This window comes from Staurois parvus, unplaced genomic scaffold, assembly GCF_062004578.1.
Source record: "Staurois parvus isolate SC_StPar_1 unplaced genomic scaffold, SC_StPar_1.0 ptg000415l, whole genome shotgun sequence".
In the NCBI taxonomy this organism is placed as follows: Eukaryota; Metazoa; Chordata; class Amphibia; order Anura; family Ranidae; genus Staurois; species Staurois parvus.
The window spans coordinates 1,091,388-1,110,629 of NW_028318211.1; the positions used below are offsets into that span (position 1 = coordinate 1,091,388).

Sequence of the window (19,242 nt, forward strand, 5' to 3'; positions counted from 1 at the left end):
AGGGTGTGATTCACATGCAGTTGAGTGAGATGCTATTCATTTTGAGTGGGCTGAATCGCATCGGACCACAGCAGTGGATGCACTACTTTAAAAAAAACGCAGAGCAACTGGATCACATGGTACAGAAGTACTTTGTTTGTGACATCACTAACATTGACACCTGCTGCCGATCGCAACTGCGATGCATTTTGAACACAGGTTTTCTGCATCACATTCTGGGGTAAAATGGCCCTTAGTGAACCGCAGTCAGTCCTGCTTAAGTCTTTTCTCCACTTTTGCTGCTGATTTTTTCTCTTTAATTTTTTTCTGTAATTTTAACTTTTCTTTTTTTCATTTGTTTTGTTCCTTTTTTTTAGTGACACTTTTTATATTCATTAAAAATTAATTATTCATAAAAAATATTCATATGCAATATTTTCTACCAGTGATGATGATTTATGGTGATGAACATAAAGAAAGAAAATGTATTTAAAAAATGCAGTATGCTCCCTTCAAAAACAAAATTGCAAGCCTACATACAGTTTAAATAATCTCATGATGTACTGTAGTTAAAGTGTATTTCAGTCAAAGCCAGACTAAAGTGAAATCTTCACCCCCCCCCCCATTCTAAGCCTTTTCTGCTTACCCGGTAAAATGGTAGTATAATTCGCTTTGGTCTGGTCTCTCTCCAGTGCGCCTTCTGTGTAGAGGACAGGCAGCAACAATGGCTGCAGAGCCTGGGTGATGAAGCTGGAGCTGGAAGCCAATCATGTGACCAGACCAGAGTGACTTCAGAATAAGTGGAATAACACTTTAATAAGGGCTAGACTCTCAAAGGGCTTGCGCAAATCCAAACTATTTTATCATAATGTGTTTTTTATGTCTTGTGTATTTTACAGATACATCAGCGTGTTCCTGATTTTAAGCCTCAGACATTATTAGACTTTGGCTCTGGTGTTGGATCAGTGTCATGGTGAGGATAAATTACAGGCACTACTGCGTTGTTTGTCCCCCCCCCCCACCACCACCTTCCCATACAGATGCACTCGTCTTGACTCAGTTTTGACTGGTAGCAGGGTATCTTTTCTCTATGCTGGCTGTCGCAATCTGAAAATAACACAACCATGTGGAGCTGCACCTGCCCAGCTGCTTCATTCATTTATAGAGTTCAAGGAATGTGAAAACTACAAGTACAGACAGCCTTTGCAGCTGTTGGCTTGTAGTTCTCAACTATCAGGGAGCTGTTAAGCTCTCTAGGTAGTTCACTGAACGTCCTGTCATTGTGTAACTGCCTGCCTGTATTGGAGGTACCAGCAGACGGCTACATAGTCTGCAGGACCATGACATCACACCCACAATTTGCTGGTTGTGGGTGCAAGGCTTTACAGGCTCATAGCAAAAATATTCTAAATGCATATTATTTTACCTGCAAAAAAATGTGCATTTATTATTTTTTTTTCCAAAGTTGATCTTATTCTTTAATGACGCAGACACTGGAGCTTGATTTGGCTTCTCACCATGCACTTGTACTGAGCACCCAAGTACTTCTATGTGCGAGGGTTACCTGAAGGAATAAAGTTTTTTTTTTGTTTGTTTGCTTTTTCTATTTCTCATTGGGGTCAGTGCCTTATTTACTCGCTCAGCTGATGCGCTTCTGCTGAGTGTTAAGAGAGCCCGACACTCCCCTTTCATGACAAGTACCCAGTCAGTGCTCGTCACACTGCAAGGTCTCTCCCTTCTTTCCTCGGGTGCTGGAAACAGGCAGGGAGGTGGGAAGGAAATAAACAGCGCAATGCTAACAACATTAAAAGTTTGAAACGCCCTAAAGCCCCTTTCATTTTTAGAAGCCTCAGACATTACTAAAAGCACCTCTTCCTACAAACAAAAGATCAACTGTTCATATTTTCCATCCTCGGAAACAAATTATTTCTTTTTATTAGAACAAGTAGATTCATGAAGGACAAGTAGACTGGGCCCTGATTTAGTCCCTTTTTTTTTTTTTTTAAGATTTTCCCTGAATCTACCAGGAATAAATCTTGATGAATTCAATGTGCCCCAGTTTTCAGGTGTAAAAACAAAGCTGCTTACCAGAAGCCTAGATCTCACATTCAGTAAGAGGTCCAAAGCGCATGCAGATGTGACAAAACCAACAGGGATGGATGAGCAAGTCCACACAGCCAGATCTTCTTTGCTGTCATTGCCTTAACACCTTCTCACACCGGTATAAGACCACAGGATGAACTCATCCACACAGTATATCCATTTTGTTCACCATAACCCCATAATACCCGATCAGAGTCTGATGCCCCAGAAGACGTTTCATAGAAGGAAACGTACGTCAGGCAGAGGGTAGCGTTGCTCTCATGACACTCACCTAGAGCACTGGGAGTGTGATTTTAATGCTCTGAATCCTATATGTTTGTGAGTACCTTTCCTATATACCTAATAAATCTAGTTACAGTACTTCACTATGGAATTCTTTTATTGGGTATGCTTTTATGGTGAAAAAACAATACTGGTGTGAGAAGGTGTTAAAGAAATGACAGAAAAGAAGATCTGTCTGTGTGGAGTTACTCGTCCATCCCTGTGGGTTTTGTTTGGTGGTAAGCAACTTTGTTTTTACACCTGGTGCACATTGAATTCAATAAAATTTATTCATGGTGGATTTTCAATAGTTTTTGGACTTTTACTGATTTATTCACATATGTGTTGTGATATGAGTTATTTATTATTCAGGAGAGTTTAAAATTTTATTTTGTAAGATTGTTTCAGATATTGGTGTATAATATCAATGAGTGTTGGTGTCAATTTCTTTGTTAGAATTGGTATAGATATCTAGTACAGGGTACACACAGATGATATTATAGGTATACAGTTAACCCTTTGATTTCTCCTTCATGTTAAACTCCTACCAGCCAGTGACAAGGTAGAGTATTTATTTATTTCAGGTACTTATATAGCGCTGTCAATTTACGCAGCGCTTTACACATATATATTGCACATTCACATCAGTCCCTCTGTGAATGTTTATATATTATGTGCAATAAACCATGGCAACATCTAATGTTTGTGTAGTATTATGTTCAGCAGACTGTGTTCATCTATTTTTGTGACTCTGATGATGTTCAGAGCACATTTTATGCCCAAGTCACAACAATAGAAGAACACAGTCTGCTGAACATAATACTACACAAACATTAGATGTTGCCATGGTTTAATTGCACATAACATATAAACATTCACAGTGCAGGGAGGAAAAAGTATGTGAGGCCCTAGCTTAATGACTTCTCCCAGAGCTAATTGGAGCCAGGAGTGAGCCAACCTTGACTCCAATCAGTGTGATGATATTGGATGTGTTGCTGACAGCTGTCCTGCCCTTAAAAAACACACACCTGTTTTGGGTTTACTGGTTTCAAGAAGCACTGTCTGATGTGAACCATGCCTCGCAGAAAAGAGCTCTCAGAAGACCTACGATCATGAATTGTTGACTTGCATGAAGCTGGAAAGGGTTACAAAAGTATCTCCAAAAGCCTTGATGTTCATGTGTCCACGCTAAGACAGACTGTCTACAAATGGAGAAAGTTTAGCACTGTTGCTACTCTCCCTAGGCGTGCTCGTCCTGTAAAAATGACTGCAAGAGCACAGCGCAGAATGCTGCATGAGGTAAAGAAGAATCCCAGAGTGTCAGCTAAAGACCTACAGAAATCTTTGGCACATGCTAACATTTTTGTTGACACATCTACAATCAGGAAAACATTAAACAAGAATGGAGTACATGGGAGGACACCACGGAGGAAGCCATTGCTATCCAAAAAGAATATTGCAGCACGTTTGAAGTTTGCAAAAGAGCACCTGGATGTTCCACAGCACTACTGGCAAAATATACTGTGGACAGATGAAACCAAGATTGAGTTGTTTGGGAAGAACACACAACACTATGTGTGGAGAAAAAAAGGCACAGCACACCAACATCAAAACCTCATCCCCACTGTAAAATATGGCGGAGGGAGCATCATGGTATGGGGCTGCTTTGCTGCCTCAGGGCCTGGACGGATTGTTGTCATTGATGGGAAAATGAATTCCAGAGTTTATCAAGACATTTTGCAGGAAAACGTACAACCATCTGTCCGCCAACTGAAGCTCCGCAGAGGATGGGTGATGCAACAGGACAATGACCCAAAGCATACAAGTAATTCAACAAAACAATGGCTGCAACAGCACAGAATACGCCTTCTGGAGTGGCCCAGTCAGAGTCCTGACCTCAACCCGATTGAAATGCTGTGGCATGACCTTAAGAGAGCGATTTACACCAGACATCCCAAGAATATTGCTACACTGAAACAGTTTTGTGAAGAGGAGTGGTCCAAAATTACTCCAGATCGTTGTGCAGGTCTGATCTGCAACTACAGGAAACGTTTGGTTGAGGTTATTGCTGCCAAAGGAGGGTCAACCAGTTATTAAGTCCAAAGGTTCACATACTTTTTCCTCCCTGCACTGTGAACGTTTACATGTTATGTGCAATTAAACCATGGCAACATCTAATGTTTGTGTAGTATTATGTTCAGCAGACTGTGTTCTTCTATTGTTGTGACTTAGATGACGTTCAGAGCACATTTTATACCCAATTCATACAAAACTCCACGTAATCCCAAGGGGTTCACATACTTTTTCTTGCAACTGTATAACAGAATATATGTTGGCCTACGTTTATGAAGAAATTAGATTTTTTTTTATTGGAAATGTTTAAAAAAAAAAAAAAGTAGAAAATATTGTTTTTTATTTATCCAAATTTTTGGTCTTTTATTTTCATTTTATATAATAAAAAACAGTGGTGATCAATTCCACCAATAGTTAGCTCTGTTTGTGTGGAAAAAATAATATAAATATTGCAGTGCAGTAAATAGCAAAAAATGCCTTGGTCATGAAGGGGGTTAAACCTTCCGGAGGTCAACTGGTTAAAGTTAAAACAGCTATGTCTAATCTTGAGAATTGTGAGGAAAAGTCAGAAATGGTAGTTTTTATAGTTTAATTATAGGTATTTGTTTTTTTCCCATCTAACAATATATGTTTTCTGTGTTTAATATTGTACTTCAGGGCAGCACATGCTAAATGGGGTACCAGTCTGAAAGAGTATGTGTGTGTTGATAGTTCTGCATCAATGAACCGACTCAGTGAATTAGTTCTGAGAGGTAAGATGCCCTGTCCTGATTATTTTTTGTATTCGACAACCTCCCCCCAGATTGATGTGTCTTTTGTTTAAGGCAATGGGAATAGACATAAAGTCATGCTTATCTTTGCAACTCTGCCTCATTTAATGCCGTGCCATTTCATTCCTAAAAGGCTATAATTTTTATACTTTTCCCTACAACATTAGCCTCCAGCCTCAATCAAACTTCTATTTTTGATAGAGGCCTTCTTAAAATGTATCTGGTGTAAATAGTACTAGCCTTTATATTTTCTGTGTATTTGTGTTGGCAGGTGGAGAGGAGACAGGTGATATGCACATCAATGGCATTTATTTTCGGCAGTTTTTGCCAGTTTCTCCCAAGGTATGTTTTTTGTTTTTTTTACTGTATGTCACTAGCGGATGTTTTGTACACTGAAAGCACTACACCCCATGCACATTTATATTATGTGCTGTTAGATTGTGCTTTCCTGTCCTTATGTCCTTTTTCTCATGCTGACAAACAGTGTTTTCACCATCGTACCCTAATACAGTCACTATCGTTTTCAGGTGCAGTATGACTTGGTGATTTCTGCTTTCTCCCTAAATGAGCTTCCCAACTTGTTTGAAAGACAAAAGACCATCCAGGCTTTATGGAGGAAAACAGGAGCTTTCCTGGTTTGTGGGTTTTTTTTTTTTTTAAGAACTGCAGCTCCTGTATCCATATATCATCTTTAAATGTGGCTCTGTTTTCCTGGTTGCATAGGTGCTGGTGGAAAATGGCACTAGAGAAGGCCATCAACTTTTAATGGAGGCCAGAGAAACTGTATTACAGGTAAGGGTCATCTTCAGTGTAACAAATCATTTTTCTGTCTATTACTGTGTCATTTAGTTCCTATGTCATTGTATCCTAATCAGACTTTTCTATAGATTCTTATCCTGATATCTTGTTTTAGAATCTGATTTTTATTTATGCATAAGTACACGGACAAAATAATTGTTCTAGCCATAGTCAGGAATGCTCAGCAGTGAGTTTATTATTATTTGTTTATTTCAGGAACTTGTATAGCGCCGTCAATTTACACAACGCTTTACATATATATTGTACATGCACATCAGTCCTTAACCCTCAAGGGGTGTACAATCTAAGGTCCCTAAGTTACATTCATATATGCACATACTAGGGCCAATTTAGAGAGGATACAATTAACCTACCAGCATGTTTTTGGAGTGTGGGAGGAAACCCACACAGGCACAGGGAGAACATGCAAACTCCAGGCAGGTGGTTGGGATTTGAACCAATGACCCTAGTACTGCCAGGCAGAAGTGCCAACCATTAGCCACTGTGATACCCCATAGTGTAGAAATACATTAAGATGCAATTTCGGGTGCGATTTGTAAATTGCATGTCACACCGGTGTGAACCAGTACTTAAAGCGGAGTTCCAGTGAAAACAAAAAATATAAGTCAGCAACTACAAAAACTGTAGCTGCTGACTTTTAAAAAACAGACACTTACCTGTCTCTTGATCCCATGGTGTCCCCCGCAGCCTTTTTCCCTGGCCACCCTGTGTTTCCGGCACCGGCATCTTCAGTGTGGGCACTCGGCTGTGACAACTTGTGGCTTCAATAGTCGGGTGCTCACTGCGCATGCACAAGTAGCGCTGCGCTTTCTGAATGGTCCCGTAGTCTTCTGGCAGGTGGTGCCATGGTTGGGATTCGAACCAGTGACCCTATAACTGCCAGGCGGAAGTGCTAACCATTTAGCCATTTAGTTTATTTTTGTACTGAAGTCTGCAGAGTACAAGGAGATAATGACTGTTTGCATGTAATCACACTACTGTATTATCTTTGATCTACCGTATTTTCCGGCGTATAAGACGACTTTTTACCCCTTGAAAATCTTCTCAAAAGTCGGGGGTCATCTTATACGCCGGTATACGGCATGCTGACACTTTTTAGGGGGGCGGCGAGGTGCCGCCGCCGCCCCCCCCCCCCCTTCCAAGGGACACTAAGTACAGGGGTGGGCAGGGGCTGCTGTTTCTTACCTTGCTCCGGTCCAGGAAGCGCGGCTGCTCCTTCATTCGGTTCGGCTACTGGATGTTCGCGCGGCTGCTCGGCTCCGCCTCCTCACCAGTGATTGGCCGCCAGGCACACAGGCGGCCAATCACCGGCGAGGAGGCGGAGCCGAGCGGCTCCACGAAAATCGAGTGACGGAGCAGCCGGTAAGTGTGCCGTGCACAGGTGCTGCTGCAACCACATATGCTGGCTGCAGCAGCACCATACTGGAACAGGGGTCAGCAGGTGTCATTGGTGTCAGTGGGAGGAATAGTGCCCCATGATACCAATGATGGGGCACTTTTCCTCCCCCCCACTGACACCAACGATGGGGCACTATTCCCCCCCCCCCCACTGACACCAACGATGGGGCACTATTCCTCCCCCCCCCCCCCCCACTGACACCAATGATGGGGCACTATTCCTCCACCCCCCACTGACACCAATGATGGGACACTATTCCTCCCACTGATACCAATGTTGGGACACTATTCCTCCCACTAACACCAATGATGGGGCACTATTCCTCCCACTGACACCAATGATGGGGCACTATTCCCCCCACTGACACCAATGATGGGGCACTATTCCCCCCACTGACACCAATGATGGGGCACTATTCCCCCCACTGACACCAATGATGGGGCACTATTCCTCCCACTGACACCAATGATGGGGTGCTATTCCTCCCACTGACACCAATGATGTGGCACGATTCGTCACTCTGAAACCAATGATGGGGCACTATTCCTCCCACTAATACCAATGATGGGGCACTATTCCTCCCACTAATACCAATGATGGGGCACGATTCCTCTCACTAATACCAATGATGGGGCACTATTCCTGCCACTGATACCAATGATGGGGCACTATTCCTGCCACTGATACCAATGATGGGGCACTATTCCTGCCACTGATACCAATGATGGGGCACTATTCCTCCCACTGACACCAATGATGGGGCACGATTCGTCACTCTGACACCAATGATGGGGCACTATTCTCCCACTAATACCAATGATGGGGCACTATTCTCCCACTAATACCAATGATGGGGCACTATTCTCCCACTAATACCAATGATGGGGCACTATTCTCCCACTAATACCAATGATGGGGCACTATTCTCCCACTAATACCAATGATGGGGCACTATTCCTCTTACTAATACCAATGATGGGGCACTATTCCTCTTACTAATACCAATGATGGGGCACTATTCCTCCCACTAATACCAACGATGGGACACTATTCCTCCCACTGACACCGATGATGGGGCACTATTCTTCCCACTGGTGTGCATTGGAAGAGGGGTAGTTTTATATGGCGAGTATAGCCCAAACACTACATTTTAACAGGAAAAGTAGGGGGTCGTCCTAAAATATGGTAGTTTAATAATTACACACGAAACTATTAAATCAAATTTTATTCCACAGTCACTGAAATTAGATTTGTTTTTGTGATGCTCATAGCTTTTTGATACATTTCCAGTTTCTAAAAGTGGGCATATTAATTTGTTTTAGTTTATTCTATTTATTTCAGGTATTTATATAGCATCATCAATTTACACAGCACTTTACATACAGTCATGGTCAGAAATTGGCCCTATGTGTATGTATGAATGTGAATTTGGGACCTTAGATTGTAAACATCCTGAGGGCAGGGACTCAAAAGAGAAAAACATGCCCTGGACATGGCTGAAAGAGAAAAACTTGATCAAAGATTGCAACTAAAGATTGTTCAAATGGTGGCTAAAGAACCTCGATCAACTTCCAGACAAATTCAAGCTTACCTTCATGCACAGGGCTACAACTATGTCAGCTTGCAGTATACATCACTATCTGAATGAAAAGAGACACTATGGTAGGAGTCCCAGGAGGACCCCACTTCTGACACAGAAACATAAAAAAAACAGATTTGGAGTTTAGCAAAACTTACCTGAGGAAGCCAAAATCCTTTTGAGTGAATGTGCTGTGGACAGACAAAACAAAATTACAGCTTTTTGGTAAAGCCCATCATTCTACTTTAAAACAAAGAATACAGTCCCTACAGTCAAACATGGTGGAGGTTCAATGATGTTTTGGGGTTGCTTTGCTGCTTCAGGCATTGGATGTCTTGACCATGTCTGTGTATGGCTTTATGAAATCTGAAGACTACCAAAGAATTCTGGGGTGCAATGCAGGGCCCAGTGTCAGAAAGTTGGGTCTTACAGCAGGACAATGACCCAAAGCACATGCCAAAAAGCATCCAGAAATTATTTCAGACAAAGCACTGGAGAGTAATTAATTGCCCAGCAATGAGTCCAGATCTCAATCCCAGATAGAGCACCTGTGGAGAGATCTCAAACAGCAGTTGGGGAAAAGAAACCCTTCCAATCTGAAAGACCTGCTGCAGTTAATGAAAGTAGAGTGCTGCAAAATTCCAATAGAGAGGTGAAGGAAATTAATTGATGGTTAGGGGAAGCGATTGCTTTCAATTATTTTTTTCAAGGGGTGTGTTACCAAATATTACATTGAGGGTACCAATAATTTTGTCCACTCTATGTATGGGGTTTTGATTGGAATGTGTCAGATTTGGCTTTTTGTTTCTCCACTTTTTTGTGTCATATCAATACAAACAAAATAAACATGAGAATGCATAAACATTTGTAATTGCAACAGTTTTATGGGTGAAGTGGTGCATTATCTAACAGAAATTTATGAGCGCCAATATGTTTGGCTATGACTGTATGTATTGTACATTCACATCAGTCCCTGCCCTCAGGATGTCCCAAATTCACATTCGTACATACATATACTAGGCTCAATTTAGACAGGAGCCAAATAACCTACCAGCATGTCTTTGGCGTTTTTCCATCATTGTTAGCCATATCATTAATGTTTATATCTTGGTACAGGGAGGTGACAAAGAAATTTGGGACCATCGGCCAGCAAATATATTTGCTCCGGTAAGATATGGCTTAATTCAGTACTGCTTGTGAATGCAATTGGGAAAGAGAAGTAAAGTAACTATAGTTCATAGTATGTGGTATTAATACAATAAATGTTTTCCTTATGCCTTTCAATGAAGCCAGTGGTGTCCAGGCCTAACTTGGCATTATCATCATTTCATCTTTTATCATGACAAACTCTAATTTGCCTACCTAAATAATTTTAATGGACATATAAGGATTTTTTCTTACACTAAAACAAAAAATAAAATATTCCTGCGCCAACAAAAAAGTGCCAAATACAAAATATGTGTATCCCTCTTCTAAATTGCTGCTGTGCAGAAAATGTGAAAACACAAATAATATTTATAAATGAAACAGCGCAAAATAGCCCTTCATACAAATTTAGTGAATCACAAAACATAAATGTCCCATAATCATTGGTGCATATCTCTGTCAAAAAATCTTCAGGAAAGACACCCCAAAACCACTTTTGATGAAAGCTGAGGATTCCAAATGCTTTTAGGAAACTTCCACCTATCACCCGTGCACACCAACATCAAATACACTCACCAGATTTTGGTGAATGAAAAGCCTTTAAGGATTTTTGGGAAATCCTAAACCCTGTTTGCATCAGATCAATAGTAGCCTGCCCCACCAGATATGTATCTTCTCCCAGGTCCTCACCGTAGTATCCTTGTTTACTCCACTGTATCAGAGAAAAAAACTTATATAGTGTAATATTGCCAGATAGATATTATAACAGAAGACAGAATCCAGGCCACTCACATTTTTCCAACTTGTAAAAGGCGCATTTATTTAAGCCAACACCAGCCTGATATTAAGAACCAGCAAACAGCCACAAAATCCAGGATTCTCACATCAATAAAAGCCAGTAAGAGCAGAGGAACAGCAGAAGACCAGTCTAAATCCCTCAAAAATGGCCGCTGGAATGCACCGCCTGGCGTGCGCTCCACTCACCGGAATGACATCAGATGTCGGATGTGTGGACCGGAACAGGGCGTTCTCAAGACCTTAAGAAGACCTTGGTCTTGAGAACGCCCTGTGGGAGGGGCGAAACGCGTTGCCGCAATTCCGGTCCACACATCCGACGTCTGACGTCACTTCCGGTGAGTGGAGCGCACGCCAGGCGGTGCATTCAAAGCGGCCATTTTTGAGGGATTTAGACTGGTCTTCTGCTGTTCCTCTGCTCTTACTGGCTTTTATTGATGTGAGAATCCTGGATTTTGTGGCTGTTTGCTGGTTCTTAATATCAGGCTGGTGTTGGCTTAAATAAATGCGCCTTTTACAAGTTGGAAAAATTGTGAGTGGCCTGGATTCTGTCTTCTGTTATAATATCTATCTGGCAATATTACACTATATAAGTTTTTTTCTCTGATACGGTGGAGTAAACAAGGATACTACGGTGAGGACCTGGGAGAAGATACATATCTGGTGGGGCAGGCTACTATTGATCTGATGCAAAGAGGGTTTAGGATTTCCCAAAAATCCTTAAAGGCTTTTCATTCACCAAAATCTGGTGAGTGTATTTGATGTTGGTGTGCACGGGTGATAGGTGGAAGTTTCCTAAAAGCATTTGAGTACTGTCCGTGATACTTTTTTTATTTGCACTAACATACAATTTTGAGGACAAGCTTTCGGGGTATGTCCCCTTCTTCAAGGTCTAAACAGTACTATTAAAAATCACAAAGTTTAAGCAGAATGTTAGAATGGATTGAGAGAAAAAAAAAAAAAAGGGCTACAGATAAGATACATCAAAAGTGAGGGGGGGAGGGGGGATACAACACTCACACAGAGGGGGTCAAGTTTTAGCTAATAGATAGTCATAAAGCTGTCGGATAGTGGTTGAGGAATCCCATGTCCAAATTAAGACCGTTATCTTTAGTGTCAAATAGAATTATCATTCTTAGTTCAAATGTTTTTCTTTCCTGGATGGATTTAAATTTTCCTTTCAGAACTAAAATATTGAGGTCTTCCATATTGTGGCCTGGTTGTGAGAAATGGTGTCCTACAGGTGTGCAGAGGTCATCTTCTTTATGTTCCTTGATGGTATGTCTGTGTAAATTCATCCGTGTTTGCAACCTCTGTCCTGTTTCACCAACATAAGATCCTTTGCTGCATTTTCTGCACTGGATAAGGTATACAACATTACTGGAGGTGCAGCTGTATGATCCGGAGATACTGAAGATCCCTTTTGAGTGTCTGACACTTTTTGATGGATTGATTTGGTTGCACAGCTTGCAGCGTTTCTTATTGCAGGGTTTGCTTCCATTATTTGTGGCATCATAATCAGAAGGAAGTTTCCTACTGATTAGTTTATTTCTGAGGTTGGGGGGTTGTCTGAAAGCCAGTATTGGGGGTTGCTGGAATATTTCTTTCAGAGTTCCATCCTCTGTTATGATGGGTTGTAAATCTTTGATTATTTTTCTTATCCCTTCTAGTGCCGGGTTGTATGTGGTTACTAGAGGTACACGGTTGTTTGTTTTTTTCTCTTTGTACTGAAGCAGATTTTCCCTTCGGGTTCTCAAGGCTGTGGTTATGCTGGTGTTGATAGTTTTGTCCTTGTAACCTTTCTTATGGAAGGAGTCTGCTAGTGTCCCGAGATGTGTATCTCTGTCTCTTGGGTCAGAACATATTCGGTGGTATCTGATGGCCTGACTGTGTATGATGGCACGTTTCGTGTGTTGGGGGTGGAAGCTGGAACTGTGGAGGTAGTTGCATCTGTCGGTGGGTTTCCTGTATATTGAGGTGTGAAGCGTATCATCCCTGATGTATACTGTGGTGTCTAGGAAGTTGACCTGTGTGTTTGAGTATTCCATTTTTAGTTTGATTGATGGATGAAAAGTGTTCATCAATGAGTAAAATTGTTTTAGATTTTCTTCACCTTCCGTCCATATGATGAAAATATCATCAATATAGCGAAAGTATCTGTATGGTTTTTGTTCCATGCTGTTCAGGAATTGTTCCTCCATGTCAGCCATAAATAAATTTGCATATTGGGGTGCCATTTTACTTCCCATCGCAGTGCCCATACATTGAAGATAGATGTCCTTATTGAAAGCAAAGTAGTTGTGTGTAAGTATGAATTCAATGAGCTGTGTAACATCCTCAGCAGTGTATTTGTTGTTTGGTGAGGATGATAAGGATCTGTGACATGCAGCTAATCCATCCTTGTGAGGGATATTACTATACAGGGATACTACATCCATAGTCACTAGAAGTGTATTAGATGGTAATTGCTGGATGTTGTTGATCTTGTTCAGAAAGTCAGTTGTGTCTTGCAGGAAACTAGCAGTATTCATGACTAACGGTTTTAAAATTTTTTCTACAAAGCCTGAGATTTGTTCGGTGAGTGTATTCATACCTGTTATGATGGGTCTGCCTGGATTTCCTGGCTTGTGGACTTTGGGCAGCATGTAGAAGTCCCCGATTTCTGGATGATCCGGAATCGCATTTATAAGTTCTGAACGTAGGTGGGCTGGAAGTGTTTTAATGAGACCTTTTAATTGCTTTGTAAAGTCCTGGGTTGGATCATAATCCAGTTTTTTATAGTAGATGGCATTTTCCAGCTGCCTCTGGCCTTCTTGTATGTATTTGTTTGTATCCATCACAACAACTGCTCCCCCTTTGTCCGCTGGTTTGATGGTGATGGCCTGATTGTTGCGCAAATCGTGTATAGCCCTTCGCTCTAGTGGTGAAAGATTGTACAGAATTTTCTTTTGCTGGGTGGATATCAGGGATGTAGCTCGCAATCTGAAGCTATCAATATAGGTGTCCAGTTTGGGGTTGCGTCCTTGTGGAGGTGTGAAGCAGCTGTTCTTTTTCTTTGTGTAGCACTCCATTGTCCTAGGATTCCTTTCATTATTGTGGAAATATTCTTTGAGCCTTAGTCTCCTGAAGAAATCCTCCATATCTGACAATACTTGTAAATGATCCAATTTGGTGGTTGGGCAGAATGTAAGGCCTTTGGAGAGGATAGTTAATTCTGGTTCAGAAAGTTTATGATTTGACAAGTTGATGATTCCAAGTTCCTCTGTAATATCCACATTTTCAGTCGGGTCAGCATTTACACAAGGGATACCTTGGGATTCCCGATTAGATTCCAGGTCACTGATGGTAAGAGGTATAGATGTTGGGTTGCTTTTATGTTTAGGTTGTATCCAAAAGGTCTGCTCTTGGTGTAGCTTCTGAAGTTTTTTTTGTTTCCCATTCATGGCAAGTTTTTGTGTTTGTCTTTGTAAAGTTTCCAATTCATTCTTGATTTGGTTAATGTTGGTAGGGTCCAATGATGTTAGGGTTTCAAACAAAGATTGCTTCTGTATCCTGATAGTTACCCTTTTTCCATACAGTTTGTGAATGAGGTGATTCCTTAATCTCTCACTGGTGCGTTTGCAAAGTCCTTCTGCATAAGGAGAGTTGATTGTATTTACGCAAGGATTTTTAATCCGCAGGCCTTGTGGTATGAGATTCCTCTTTTTGCATCTTGAGAGAAAGAAAATATCACTGTTGATCTGTGTTTCCTTTGTGATTAGGTTGGTTAACTGCTTCTTTATGCGGCTATATGCAGTATCTTCCATTTTGCTTGAGGTGATTGTAGCCGTATTAGTGCATTTGCGACAGAAACAATTGAGTACTGTCCGTGATACTTTTTTTATTTGCACTAACATACAATTTTGAGGACAAGCTTTCGGGGTATGTCCCCTTCTTCAAGGTCTAAACAGTACTATTAAAAATCACAAAGTTTAAGCAGAATGTTAGAATGGATTGAGAGAAAAAAAAAAAAAAAAAAAAAAAAGGGCTACAGATAAGATACATCAAAAGTGAGGGGGGGAGGGGGGATACAACACTCACACAGAGGGGGTCAAGTTTTAGCTAATAGATAGTCATAAAGCTGTCGGATAGTGGTTGAGGAATCCCATGTCCAAATTAAGACCGTTATCTTTAGTGTCAAATAGAATTATCATTCTTAGTTCAAATGTTTTTCTTTCCTGGATGGATTTAAATTTTCCTTTCAGAACTAAAATATTGAGGTCTTCCATATTGTGGCCTGGTTGTGAGAAATGGTGTCCTACAGGTGTGCAGAGGTCATCTTCTTTATGTTCCTTGATGGTATGTCTGTGTAAATTCATCCGTGTTTGCAACCTCTGTCCTGTTTCACCAACATAAGATCCTTTGCTGCATTTTCTGCACTGGATAAGGTATACAACATTACTGGAGGTGCAGCTGTATGATCCGGAGATACTGAAGATCCCTTTTGAGTGTCTGACACTTTTTGATGGATTGATTTGGTTGCACAGCTTGCAGCGTTTCTTATTGCAGGGTTTGCTTCCATTATTTGTGGCATCATAATCAGAAGGAAGTTTCCTACTGATTAGTTTATTTCTGAGGTTGGGGGGTTGTCTGAAAGCCAGTATTGGGGGTTGCTGGAATATTTCTTTCAGAGTTCCATCCTCTGTTATGATGGGTTGTAAATCTTTGATTATTTTTCTTATCCCTTCTAGTGCCGGGTTGTATGTGGTTACTAGAGGTACACGGTTGTTTGTTTTTTTCTCTTTGTACTGAAGCAGATTTTCCCTTCGGGTTCTCAAGGCTGTGGTTATGCTGGTGTTGATAGTTTTGTCCTTGTAACCTTTCTTATGGAAGGCGTCTGCTAGTGTCCCGAGATGTGTATCTCTGTCTCTTGGGTCAGAACATATTCGGTGGTATCTGATGGCCTGACTGTGTATGATGGCACGTTTTGTGTGTTGGGGGTGGAAGCTGGAACTGTGGAGGTAGTTGCATCTGTCGGTGGGTTTCCTGTATATTGAGGTGTGAAGCGTATCATCCCTGATGTATACTGTGGTGTCTAGGAAGTTGACCTGTGTGTTTGAGTATTCCATTTTTAGAATCCTCAGCTTTAATCACAAGTGGTTTAATCACAAGTGGTTTTGGGGTGTCTTTCCTGAAGATTTTTTGACAGAGATCTGCACCAATGATTATGGAACATTTATGTTTTGTGATTCACTAAATTTGTATGAAGGTCTATTTTTCGCTGTTTCATTTATAAATATAAGGATTTTATTTCGTACACTGTTTTAATATTAACATTTTTTTAAGTATAGCGTGAAAAATGTAAAAATAAAAAATCCTTTTTTCCCTATTTTGTAAATGTATTTTTTTTTTTTTTTTAATGCTGTCATTGTATTTAAAGTGGTTGTAAGGGTTCGAGGTTTTTTTACCTTTATGCACACTCTGTGTGCAGCAGCCCCCTTAATACATTTTTAAAATGGAAAGCATTTGATCATACTGATCTTGTTTGATCAAATGCTTTTAAGAGCAGAGGAGGTAACTGGGGTCTTATTGACCCCAGATCTCTTAATAAAGAGCATCTGTCACTGCCTATTGCTGGTACAAGGAAAGTTTACATTCCTTGTGACAGCAATAAAAGTGATCAAAAAAAGAAAAAAAATTTAAAGTGACAGAGTTTAAATAATGTAAAACATTGCGCCCGTCCACACGTGATGCATCAGTGAGACTATCCGCTCATGGGCAATAATTCTAACGCCAGACCTCCCCTGTAAATCTAGGGTGGTAACCTGTAATGACTTAAAGTGTCGCCTATGAGTAGTAAAATTTATGTTTGTATGTTGCCGCTTTACTCAGAGTAAAATCATCTTTTATATTTTACCAAAAAATTGGGTTTATTATGTTTTTGTTTTTTGGGGGTTTTTTTTGCATTAAAATTCAAAAAAGTGTATTTTTCCCCAAAATAACTGCTGCACACACACTGTTATATAAAAAATATTATAGCAGTTTAAGTCGCCATAAAGCCCCTTTTATTTTTAAAAGCCCCAGACATTTCTAAAAGCACCCTTTTGCCTAATAAAAAACATCAACCCATTGTGTTTTCCACCCTGGCCAATTTTTTTTTTTTTTTCTAATCAGGACAAGCAGATTGGAACCTTGATTTAGTCCTTGGACAAGTAGTTTTTTAAAAATATTTCCACACTCCTGCAAGTATTTATATAGGGCTGACAATTTACACAGTGCTTTACATACTATACATTCACATCAGTCCCTGTTCTCAAGGTCTTTACAAAGTAGGGTCCTTTCTGACATGCATGCCCACAAACAGCATTGGAGTGTGGGAGGAAAACCGAGTACCTGGAGAAAATCCATACAAATACAGGGTGAACATACAGCTGGTTTCCTGACCAAAATTCAGAACAGTAACCCCTGATGCTGCAAGCCACTAAGCCACTGTGCTGCCAGATTGTATGAGGGAGGATGATGAAGCACCTTTTGGCTGTTATAGGATTCTGGGTTTCACCAGAGAGATCCTGTCACGTTTCCTTTGTAACTTTCTTTACTTTACTAGTGTCCTCATCAACTGGAATGTCCAAGACTGGCTGAAAATTCCATGGTACCCTGTAACTTTGTGCAGCAGTACCAATCATTACCACTGAGATGGGTGAGAATAACAAACTCTGTGCCTATATGTTTCTTATACAGTTTTTATGTTGTTCTTCTTTGCTTTATTTTGTATCATGTCTTCTTCCTGCTTTTTTTTTCACCACAGAACCCACCACAGAGCTGGGAGACGTTTTCCTTTCTGGTGTTTTCCCGTGGCACTGTGGAAGAAAATGGCAACCAGTGGCCACGTGTAACTGGACCTGTGCTGCGAAGGCCACGCCATGTGCATTGCCACACATGTGGACCTGATGGGAAGCTACACCATGATGTCATAACACCCAAGAAACATGGAAAGTATGTTTCATGGCCATGACTCTAAGCTTGTAGAGGCTGTCTTCTCAATTTCTGTGCTTGCTCAGTTCTTATTTCCACCTGTTTGAAAATTCAGATATCTATATGTAGAATTTTATATTTTTCAAAGCTTTTGGAGAAGCACAGATTTTGAAATTATTATGAACACCATGCGCTAATTCCACTTTAACCACTCAATCACTTCTACAGGTGTTGCAAGGGGGTGGTCACCCCTCCAACCGCCACCTTTCTCAGGCTCTCCCATTCAATCGGGGAGCCTGGGACCACTCCAACTGGCGGTATTGCATTGTTCCTTTCTCTCTATGAAATCAAAAACCAGACGTGATGTAGATTTCGTCATACCCGGTTTCGGTCTTTTGTTTCTCTGCCTTTAACCACTTGCCCTCCATAGGATTTACCACCCTTCCTGACCAGGCCATTTTTTGCAATATGGCTCTGTGTTACTTTAAATGAAAATTGCGTGGTCTTGCTGTAGGCAAATAAAATTTACGTCCCTTTTTTTTTCCCCACACATAGAGCATTCCTCAAGTGGTATTTGATTGCCTGTGCGTTTTTTATTTTTTTGCGCTATAAATAAAAAAAGACCGACAATCTTTTTGACTTTCTGCTATTAAACATGTCCAGTAAAAAAATTCTAAAAATCAAATTTTGTAATAAATTTAGGCCAAAATGTATTCTGCTACATGTCTTTGCTAAAAAAAATCCCAATACATGTAAATCATTTGGTTTACGTGAAAGTTATAGTGTTTACAAATGGTGGTATATATACTGGAATATTTTTTTTTTTTTTTTTCACTAGTAATGGCAGCGATCAGTGACTTATAGTGGGACTGTGGCAGGCATTCTGACACCACTGGGGGGAACTGACTTGGTATCATTGACATCCCCAGTGACACCAATACAGTGATCAGTGATAAAAAAGAAAAAAAGACTGACACTGTACTAATGGCACTGGGCATGAAGGGGTTAACATCTGGGACAATCAAAGGGTTAACTGTGCTGTTTTGCTGTGTGGGCTGTGTGTGTGCTTCACTGTAAGCACACTGTATGGCTCTGATATGCAGAGCTATACAAAGCAGTGTGCTGGAGCTGACAGGGGAGAGATCTGTATTGTTTACATACAGGTCTCTCCCCCGTCGGAGATACTTGGCGATCACCGGGTGCCAGCGAGTAATCACTGTCTGGGACTCGTTGATTGACAGCCGAGGCTGCGAATGGCTGCACAGGTAGGGCCCGCGTGCCCCCCTACTCGGAACTGCAAAATTATATATATATGATTTTGCGCACCCGTCCCACCCTGTAGCAGCACTGGTTAAAGTAATAGT

General features: G+C 40.9%; 1 protein-coding gene across 1 annotated transcript in view; it reads left to right on the forward strand.

The window, feature by feature from the left end:
• The window catches only part of METTL17 (methyltransferase like 17), a 47,225-nt gene that overhangs the window by 18,780 nt on the left and 9,203 nt on the right, over window positions 1-19,242 (forward strand). Inside the window, exons 6-13 of the mRNA XM_089687026.1 lie at window positions 879-952; window positions 5,074-5,168; window positions 5,458-5,528; window positions 5,714-5,821; window positions 5,910-5,978; window positions 10,100-10,150; window positions 17,511-17,603; window positions 17,712-17,899. Of these exons, the coding sequence (XP_089543152.1) occupies window positions 879-952; window positions 5,074-5,168; window positions 5,458-5,528; window positions 5,714-5,821; window positions 5,910-5,978; window positions 10,100-10,150; window positions 17,511-17,603; window positions 17,712-17,899 (749 nt within the window). The remainder of the gene's footprint in view (window positions 1-878; window positions 953-5,073; window positions 5,169-5,457; window positions 5,529-5,713; window positions 5,822-5,909; window positions 5,979-10,099; window positions 10,151-17,510; window positions 17,604-17,711; window positions 17,900-19,242) is intronic.